Source organism: Lipotes vexillifer, unplaced genomic scaffold (genome assembly GCF_000442215.2).
Source record: "Lipotes vexillifer unplaced genomic scaffold, Lipotes_vexillifer_v1.1 scaffold1223, whole genome shotgun sequence".
Lineage (NCBI taxonomy): Eukaryota > Metazoa > Chordata > Mammalia > Artiodactyla > Lipotidae > Lipotes > Lipotes vexillifer.
In genome coordinates this window covers 668532-679043 of record NW_006795957.1, presented here as the reverse complement: position 1 = coordinate 679043, position 10512 = coordinate 668532, and the positions used below count along the sequence as shown (strand labels likewise).

The 10512-nt window shown below is 47.5% G+C and overlaps 1 protein-coding gene across 1 annotated transcript in view; it reads right to left on the bottom strand.

Moving 5' to 3' along the window:
• RDH13 (retinol dehydrogenase 13) overlaps positions 1-6829 on the bottom strand; it is a 12967-nt gene extending 6138 nt beyond the window's left edge. The window contains exons 1-3 of the mRNA XM_007468030.1: positions 6753-6829; positions 3821-3939; positions 661-816 (exon numbers count right to left, since the gene is read on the bottom strand). Coding sequence (XP_007468092.1) covers positions 661-816; positions 3821-3939; positions 6753-6817 — 340 coding nt within the window. The 5' untranslated portion in view covers positions 6818-6829. The remainder of the gene's footprint in view (positions 1-660; positions 817-3820; positions 3940-6752) is intronic.
• Positions 6830-10512: the final 3683 nt, after the last annotated feature.

Below are 10512 nucleotides of genomic sequence, written 5' to 3'. Positions count from 1 at the left end.
AAAAAAGAAATCCCAGGACTTCCCTGGTGGTGCAGTGGTTGGGCATCCGCCTGCCAATGCAGGGGACAGAGGTTTGATCCCTGGTCCGGGAAGATCCCACATACCGTGGAGCAACTAAGTCCGTGCACCACAACTACTGAGCCTGCACTCTAGAGCCCGCAAGCCACAACTACTGAGCCCGCATGCCACAACTACTGAGCCCGCGTGCCACAACTACTGAGCCCGCACGCCTAGAGCCCACGTTCCACAACAAGAGAAGCCACCACGATAAGAAGCCAGCACAACGAAGACTTGCCACAACTAGAGAAAGCCTACGTGCAGCAACAAAGACCCAATGCAGCAAAAAATAAATAAATTAAAAAAATAAAAAAAAATCCCACAAGCTATGTGGCACAGCCAAAATAAAATAAAATCTGAATTCCATATAATGGTCACATGTCATGAAATGTTATTCTTTTAATTTTCTTCCCCCCATGTAAAAATGAAAAATATGTAAATGTGAAAATGTCAGAAGAGAAAAAAATGTAAAATCTTTACCCAAAGGCTGAATGAAACAGGTGGCGACCAATACCTGGCTCTACGACCTGCCTGGTATAATTCCCTCCTCACAGCCTGGCTGCCCAAGTCCTCGCCCCACAAGGCCAGCGTCATCCCTCTTACCTTCAATGATCTTTGCTGCAAACTCTCGGATGGACTTAAGGGAGGCCAAGTCCAGGTGCCGGGCGTTGACGTGGTGATTAAGGGTCTCCCCTCGAATCTCCCTGGCTGCTGCCTCACACTTCTCCAAGTCTCGACAGGCCAGAATGATGGTACCTCCTGGAAGAGCCAGACCAAAAAAAAAGAAAAACTTTTTAATTAAATTTTTTAACAAATCTCCACTCCTGAAGCAACCTAAATGTCCATCAGCAGAGGAATGGATAAAGAAGATGTGGTACATATATACAATGGAATACTACTCAGCCATAAAAAGAACAAAATAATGCCACCTGCAGCAACATGGATGGACCTAGAGATTGTCATACTGAGGGAAGTAAGTCAGACGGAGAAAGACAAATATCAGATGGTATCACTTATATGTGGAGTCCAATAAAAGGGTACAAATGAAGTAACGTACAAAACAGAAGTGGAGTCATGTATGTAGAAAACAAACTTACGGTTACCAGGGGATAGGGAGATAAACTGGGAGATCGGGATTGACATACACACACTATTATACATAAAATAGGTAACTAATAAGAACCTGCTGTATAGCACAGGGCACTCTACTCAATACTCTGTAATGACCTATATGAAAAAAGAATCTAAAAAAAAAAAAAGAGTGGATATATGTATACGTATAACTGATTCACTTTGCTGTACACCTGAAACTAACACAACATTGTAAATCAACTATACTCCAATAAAAATTTTTAAAAAATTAAAAAAAAAAGATCCACTCCTAAGTATAGATACCCAAGATAAATGAAAACATAAGTCCACACAAAAATGCGTACTCAAATGTACACAACAGCACTATGCAGAATAGCCAGAGGTGAAAACAACCCAAATGTCCATCAAGGGATAAATGAATATTGGTGGGGAGGGATAAATTGGGAGTTTGGGATTGACATGTACACACTACTATACATAAAATAAATAACCAACAAGGACCTACTGTACAGCACAGGGAACTCTGCTCAATATTCTGTAACAACCTAAATGAGAACAGAACTTGAAAAAGAACAGATACATGTATATGTATAACTTTGCTGTACACCTGAATCACTTTGCTGTACACCTGAAACTAACACAACATTGTAAATCAACTATAGTCCAATATAAAATTTTTAAAAAAATTTTTTAGGGGATGAATGAATAAGTGAAATGTGGTTTGTCCATCAGTGGAATATTAGCCATAAAAAGGAAGGAAATTCCAACATATCTACACCATGGATGAACCTCACAAACGTGATGCTCAGTGAAAGAAGCCAGACACAAAAGGACACAGAGTGCATGACTCATTTATCTGAAATGTCCAGAAGAGGCAAATCCACAGAAGGAAGATCAGTGGTTTCCTAGCTTTGGCGGGGAAGGAAAATTAGGGGATGATGGCTTAGAGGAGCCAGGTTTCGTTTTGGGGTGATGCAAAATGTTCTAAAATGGAGACCAGTGATGGCTGCACAATTCTGTGAATATACTAAAAATCATGGAAGTGTATACTTTAAATGTGTGAATTAAATCTTAATACAGCCTTTAAAAAGAAAACTTTTGGGGGACTTCCCTGGCAGTCCAGCAGGTTAAGGCTCCGTGCTTCCACTGTAGGGGGTGCAGGTTCCATCCCTGGTCGGGGAACTAAGTTCCCGCATGCCGGGGCGGCACAGCCAATATTTAAAAAAAAAAAAAGGAAAAAATTTAATTTTTTTAACTTTTATTTTCAAATTAGAAAAGTGAGAAGAAACAGGGATTGAGAGGACGGGCAGCAAGGATGCTGAACCTCGTGGGTCTACAGGGCTCATCCTCCACAGCTGGGCCAGCTGCCTCCTACACATCTGGCCCCCCCATCACACAGTCCAGAATGGACTCATCAAGTTCTGGATCTGTCTGTCCTCCCAGTGGCAGCCTGGCTCTCAAGGGACCACAGTGGGTGTGTTGGCCCAATTTCCCTTCTCACTTTTTTTTTCTTTAAATAAATTAGCTGTCTTATTTTTTGTTTTCATTTTCTTAATTTCTTTTTTTTTAATTTGTCTATTTATTTATGTTTGGCTGCGTTGGGGCTTTGTTGCTGCGCATGAGCTTTTTCTAATTGCGGCAAGCAGGGGCTACTCTTTGTTGCGGTGCGCGGGCTTCTCACTGCGGTGTCCTCTCTTGTTGCAGAGCACGGGCACTAGGCGCGTGGGCTTCAGCAGTTGTGGTGCGCAGGCTCAGTAGTTGTGGCGCACGGGCTTAGTGGCTCTGTGGCACATGGGATCTTCCCGGACCAGGACTCGAACCCACGTCCCCTGCGTTGGCAGGCGGATTCTTAACCACTGCGCCACCAGGGAAGTCCCTCTCTTCTCGCTTTTTCCTGAAAGGAGCGCCTGTCCCTCCCTTTGGGAAACCCCATGTGGTGTGGGGGGCAGGGGGGCTGCCCTCATGGCCCCCCACCACTCTCACCTCAGGAGTGAACAGGCAGCTCAGGCCTGGTCAGTCCATCAGGGACCCATTCACTGGCCACCTCGACTCGACCAGCCCAAGGAGGATTTCCGGTCTCCCCAGCCCTCACCCCTGCCCTGCCCTGGCCTCCCCATCCCAGCCAAGGCAGCTTTGGTCTTCCAGCTGTTCAAACAAAACCTTAACTCCTCCCTTTCTCGTACCTGAGCCCACTGGAAACCCCACTGATTCCAAGTTCAAAAGACATCTGCATGTGCTGAAGAGGGCACTTCTCCATAAGCCCAGTCTGACCATGAGAAAAACGTCAAACAGACCCAAATCGAAGGGTGTTCTTTCTACAAAACGTCTGACCAGTAAGCTTGGGAGAGCCTGACCCCCAACCTCTGACCTAGGCCCTGACCCAGCCATTAGGACTAAGTCCAACTACAGTAGGAAAGGGCACAGCCGATGCAAAGAGAAAAACCCAAACCAATAACTGCTGAGCGCCCATGGCCTCCTCTGAGATCCTGAACCTGCCCTTCCCTCTTCCAGAGACACAAGGCTTTCGGGCTTAAGCCGGCGTGAGTTTGTTTCTACCACTTGCAACCAAAAGAATCAGATGCCTTAACATCCCCCGGGAAATCAAACCATCCACCGCCAGATCTTGCGCCCGAGCCTCAGGCAGAGAAGCAGGTGCCCACCGGGACTTCACCTCTTCTGGCCAGCTCCAAGGCGGTCTGTTTCCCGATGCCCGTGTTGGCGCCGGTCACAATGACGGTCTTCCCGGGAATGGTGGTCTTGCTGGGACAAGCCCCGCCGGCGACAAAGTCCCTGGAGGTAAGAAAGGGCAGGTCAGTTCGGTCTGTCTGTCCTCTCTCACCACAGGTGTCCCTGACTGTTGTGATCTGAGGGAAATGACCTCTCTGAGCTTGTGTTCCCCCAACGGAAAGATGGAAGCGACATCGCATAACTCCATGGGACCAGTGTCATGGTACAGGTAAAGGACTCAGCATGGTCTGGTGCGGGGAGCGTGCACAGCGAGACAATCGTCATTTTAGAAAGACCCCCTGTATTCGCTTCCTGTGGCTGCTCTAACAGATCACCACAAGCTCAGTGGGTTAAAACCATGCAATGGGGCTTCCCTGGTGGCACAGTGGTTGAGAGTCCACCTGCCGATGCAGGGAACACGGGTTCGAGCCCTGGTCCGGGAAGATCCCACATGCCGCGGAGCGGCTGGGCCCGTGAGCCATGGCCACTGAGCCTGCGCATCCGGAGCCTGTGCTCCGTAACGGGAGAGGCCACAGCAGTGAGAGGCCCGCACACCGCAAAACAAAAAAAACAAAAAAAACATGCAACGGTATTTCCTACAGTCTGCAGGTCAGAGTCCGAAATGGGTCTCCCTGGGCTACAATCGAGGTGTCGGCAGAGCTGTGTGCCTTCTGGAGGCTCCAGGGAGAACTGAGAATCGTCCCCATTCCTTTTCCAGATTCTAGGGGCCGTCTGCATCCCTTGGCTCGTGGCCCCTTCCTTCACCTTCAAAGTCAGCGGCACAGCATCTTCAAGCCCCTGACTCTGATGCTTCTGCCTCCCTTATAAGGACCGTTGTGATGCTGTCGGGCCACCTGGATAACCCAGATCATCTCCCATCTCAAGGTCCTTAACACATTGACATCTGAAAAGTCCCCTTTGACAAGTTCTGAGAATTACGACGTGCACATCGTTGGGGGCCCTTATTCTGCTACTATGCCCACATTCCAGAGGCTAAATACTGGAAACAACCAAATGTCTTCAACAGGGAACTGGCCAAATAAACAATGTTATCTCCACACAAGAGAAGGGCAATGTACAACACGGTAGCCACCAGCCACCAGAGGCTTTTTTTTTCTTTTTTTTTAATTAATTTATTTTTTATATTTATTTTTGGCTGCATTGGGTCTTCATTGCTGCACAAGGGCTTTCTCTAGTTGCGGCGAGCCGGGGCTACTCTTCGTTGCAGTGCGCGGGCTTCTCATTGCAGTGGCTTCTCTTGTTGCAGAGCATAGGCTCTAGGCACCTGGGCTTCAGTAGTTGTGGCACACAGGCTCAGTACTTGTGGCTTGTGGGCTCTGGAGCACAGGCTCAGTAGTTGTGGTGCACTGGCTTAGTTGCTCCGCGGCATGTGGGATCTTCCCGGACCAGGGCTCGAACCCGTGTTCCCTGCATCGGCAGGTGGACTCTCAACCACTGCGCCACCAGGGAAGTCCCCTGAGGCTAATTTTTTAATTTAATTAAAAATAAATAGTCTAAACTAACACAACATAGTAAAGCAACCATACTCCAATAAAATTGTTTTTAAAAATAAAAAGTAAAAAAAAAAAAAAAAAAAAGCCATACTTCCCCCCCCCTAGGGCATTCAGTTTTCTTTTACTCTTCCCATGCTGGCACTTTTTTATTTTTAAGCTTTTTCAGAACTGAAAGACATCAGCATGAATAAAAATAACAGCAGCCGAGGGACTTCCCCAGTGGCGCAGTGGTTAAGAATCTGCCTGCCAAAGCAGGGGACGTGGGTTCAAGCCCTGGTCAGGGAAGATCCTACATGCCGCGGAGCAACTAAGCCCGTGCGCCACAGCTACTGAGCCTGTGTTCTAGAGCCCGCGAGCCACAACTACTGAGCCCGCGTGCCACAACTACTGAAGCCTGCACACCTAGAGCCCGTGCTCCACAACAAGAGAAATCACCGCAATGAGAAGCCTGCGCACCGCAACAAAGAGTAGCCTCCGCTCGCCGCAACTAGAGAAAGCGCACGCGCAGCAACGAAGACCCAAGCAGCCAAAAATAAATAAATAAATAAAAAGTAGTCGCACGGTATGGCTCATAATGGACAGGGCAAATGTAAAACATTTCGATGATCACAGGAAGTTCTACTGACCGGTGCTCCTACAGAATATTTGGTAGCTGTTTTTTGGTTTGGGGGGGATTTTTATATTAAAGTATAGTTGATATACAATATTATATAAGGTACAGGTGTACAATATAGTGATTTACAATTTTTAAAGGTTATATTCCATTTATAACCTATTCCATTTATAACATAAAATATTTGCTATATTCCACGGGTTGTGCAATATATCCTTGTATCTTATTTTATACCTAATAGTTTTTACTTCTTAGTCCCGTTTTGTCTTGTTTTTATTAAACGAATTAGCCTAGGAAAGAGAAGAAAGGAACTACAGTATGTCTACATACCACGCAATACGATCTTTTCACTTACTGACTTGGACAATTCTAATTTGTTTCTCTAATTCCGGACAACGGGAGCTTAGGTGGTACACACTTTCCTTGCATCTGGGCCACGACTTGACATATGGGAAGTGCTCAATAAGTGTCCACTGAATGAATGAATTAATCCATTAAAAGTCCAGAAGCAACTAGACCAAAATGTTTACCAGGCCCCGGATCCGCCCCCTTCTCTGGGTGACCTTGGGCGGTGACCTGCCCTCTCGGGGACCAGGCTTGCCCCTGCATTCTCTGGGAGCACTGCTGGACGGGTGAGCTGGAGGACTCCTGGGTGGGCCAAGGGTTGGCAATCTCCACTCGTCTTTCCCTCCCTCGTCCTTGCCCACCGGCCAGCCGTCACCGCGCCTGCGGGACCCGCACGTACTTACTTGAGCAGCACGGCGCCACCCACCGCTGTGCCCAGCACGGACAGTGGCAGAATGTAGCGATTCATTACGGGCCGGAGCCGGCGGGCGCGGGGGGGCGTCCCACTGCAGCCGCCCGCAGACCCGCGCCCGGGGTCAGTCCTAGGAACGCGCTGCCTGGGATTCACGTGGGGAAGTGCAGGCCCGGGTGAAACCCTCGGCTTCCGGAAACGGGCGGGGCGGGACTTCCGGGGCAGGGGCCTATGGGGAGGGGCCGTGAGCGCAGCGGCAGCTGGGCATGGTAGTTTCCGGAGCCGGGGGCGAGGCCGTGGTCTCGGGGGCGGGGCCTACACGCAGTTCCAATAATGTCACACTCGCACAGCTGCTGGAGGGACCCCACGATCCCAATCCAGCAGCTGCTGCTTCCGGACTTCGGTCCTCTGTGTCTTTCAAATGTACCAACTTGTTTCCTCTTCTAAAAATATGTTCCTTACAAAGTACTACGTATAAAATAAGCTACAAGGATATACTGTACAGCACAGGGACTATAGCCAATATTTTATAAAAACTGTAAAGGGAATATAATCTCTAAAAATTTTGAATCACTATGTTGTACACCTGAAACTAATATAATATTGTAACTCAACTATACTGCAATAAAAATAAATAAGGAACATAAATATATGTGTTCCTCGTAGACTTTCTGGGACAATTTGATAATTTCAATGCTCAGAATCCAAGACCTACTAGCCTGGGAGGTTCCCAAACTCCTGGGTCCTGAGGCAGGAGGACATGGGGGCATACACTCTGGGTCTGAAGGAGGAGGGGCTGGGGGCCTGGACCCCTGAGTCTGAGCGGGGAAGGGCTAGGGACCGGGACTCCTGGGCCTGAGGAGAGGCTCACCCTAATTGAAAACGACCTCATCTTAATTAATTACATCTGCAAATACCCTATTTCCGAATAATGTCACATTCTGTGGTCTACTGCAGGTTAGGATTTCAACATATGAATTTGTAGGGGGAGAGGGGCGAGGCAATTCAACCCATCCCACTTATAATACCCAAAAGTTGGAAGCAACCCAATTTTGTAATTGATATGTCCATCGACAGCTAAAAGAATAAGTTATTTATAATAACTTCATATAATGTACTCAATAAAAAGGAATGAGGACTTCCCTGATGGTCTAGGGATTAAGACTCCAAGCTCCCAATGCAGGGGGCATGGGTTCAAACCCTGGTCAGCGAAGATCCCACATGCCCTGTGGTGCGGGCCCCTCCCCCCCAACAAAGAAGGAATGAACTACTGGTATTTACACAATACGTATGATTCCAGTTACATGACAATCTAGGAAAAACAAAACTATAGTGAGAGAATGAAGATCAGTGGTTACCAAGGGCAGAGGGGGTGGGGGAAGTGATTACTGCAAAGGGAACTTTCGGGGGGTTTGGAAAGAATCTCTAAATCACACTGGTGTTTATATACATGATGACATGTATTTGTCAAATCTCATCAGCATGTTCACTTAAAAATAGTGAACTTTAGGGCTTCCCTGGTGGCGCAGTGGTTTGGAGTCCGCCTGCCGATGCAGGGGACGCGGGTTCGTGCCCCGGTCCGGGAAGATCCCACATGCCGCGGAGCGGCTGGGCCCGTGAGCCATGGCCGCTGAGCCTGCGTGTCCGGAGCCTGTGCTTCGCAATGGGAGAGGCCACAACAGTGGGAGGCCCGTGTATCGCACAAAAAAAAAAATAGTGAATTTTATTGCATGTAAATTATAGTGCAATAAAGCTGAAAAAAAACACTGAAAATATTTGCATAATTTTGTTTTGGAAATTATTTGACTCCAAGTAACTCGTTTGATTTATGATTGGATCGGGTTTGACAACAATCCACAGGCATACTTCAGAATACTTGTGAAATGACAAATATCTGACTGATAAATTGTTTCCACATGTCCCAAGAGATTTTTTTGTTTTTTGTTTTTTGTTTTTTTAGCAAGACAAAACATGCTTATTTAGTTAAAACTGGTGAGTGGGGGCAGGACACGGCAGAAGTGTACAGAGCTGGAGATGAGAGGGTCAGGGGTCAACACAGCACTCAGGATGGAGGATCCAGAAGTCTTGGAGGTGGGCAGTTCTTTGGTAACTTATCACCCACTTTCCTCGGAGCTACATGAGGCTCAAGAGCCCCAGGGGGCTCCAGAGTCCTGACCAGGAAGGGAAGGCTTGTCCCAACAAGTCTAGGGAGGCCCTGCCCCCAGCAACAGCAGGAACTCTTGGGGACAGGATGAAAGCACCTGGACAGCAAGCTCCAGGTTGGTCTCTAAGATGCGGATGTCCAGGGTAGAGAAAATCTAGAAACTCTGAAGCATCACCTCTTGGCTCCATCATCCACAGCTGAGGAATACCAGTAGCTGAGCCCAAGTGGGTTATCAAATGGATTAACCAAACACACACACACTTTGCAAACTAAAAAGCAAAAACAAAAGATAAAAACAACCCCAAAGCTGTCATGAATCACCATCTCATAGAGAACAGACAAGTGGCTACCAGTGTGGGGGGCGGGAGCAATACAGGGGTGGGCGAGTGGGAGGTATAAACTGCTGGGTGTTAGATAGTTACAGGGATGTATTTATTGTACAACATGGGGAATATAGCCAATATTTTGTAATAACTGTAAATGCAGTGGAGCCTTTAAAAATTGTATTTAAAAAATTGTACAAGGGGCTTCCCTGGTGGTGCAGTGGTTGAGAGTCCGCCTGCCGATGCAGGGTACATGGGTTCATGCCCTGGTCCGGGAGGATCCCACATGCTGCGGAACGGCTGGGCCTGTGAGCCATGGCCACTGAGCCTGCGCGTCCGGAGCCTGTGCTCTGCAACGGGAGAGGCCACAACAGTGAGAGGCCCGCATACGGCAAAAAAAATAAAATAAATAAAAAGTACGGACGCTGACTCTCTCAACCTCGAATAAAGCATCCCCCTTTGAGCCTTTTTCTTCTCTTTTATAAACTGGTCTCCTAATACCTACCTCTAGGGCAGGAGTTAAATATTTTCTGCAAAGGACCAGATAGCAAATAATTTCAGCTTTTGGGGTCATCTGGTCCCTGTTGCAACTACTCTGCCATTACAGCAGGAAAGCAGCTGCAGACAGTATACAAACAAATGAGCAGAGCGGTGTTCCAATAAAACTTTATTTACGAAAACAAGTGGAGGGACACAGTTTGCTGGCCCCTGTCACAAAGTTTGGAAGGATGACAGAAAGTAATTCATGACAAAGATCTAACCCACAGTAAATGCCAGAGCATTGATGACTGTAATGTTGTTACTATAAACAGAACAATGCATCCAAATTCCTTCCTCTGAGGACCTCCTACGTGATTCCCATATGCACCCAAGGTGTTTAGAATATCTCTTCCGGCTACCAGGTAAGCTATGCATCCCTTTATCATTGCTGAAGTTGTTAATAAATTCCTGATAAATGTTGGGTGCTGTTCCAGGTACTGAGAGGACTCTTCCCCCATCAGAGGGCTTATCGTACCCAAGTCATTCTCTCTCTCTCTCTCTCTCTCTTTCTCTCCACGCATATTCAGAACCCTTATCTGACATGTAAGAAACACGTTTCTCTACCTTGAAGCTACCATGCTGGACAGACCACATAGAGAAAAGGTCAGATGGTGGAGGAGCCCTAATTGGTCCACGCTCCAGCTGTTTGAGCCTTTCCATCCAAGACACTGCCCCAGCTTCCAACCCACCCCCATTGTCACCATGTAGAGCAGAGATGTGTCACT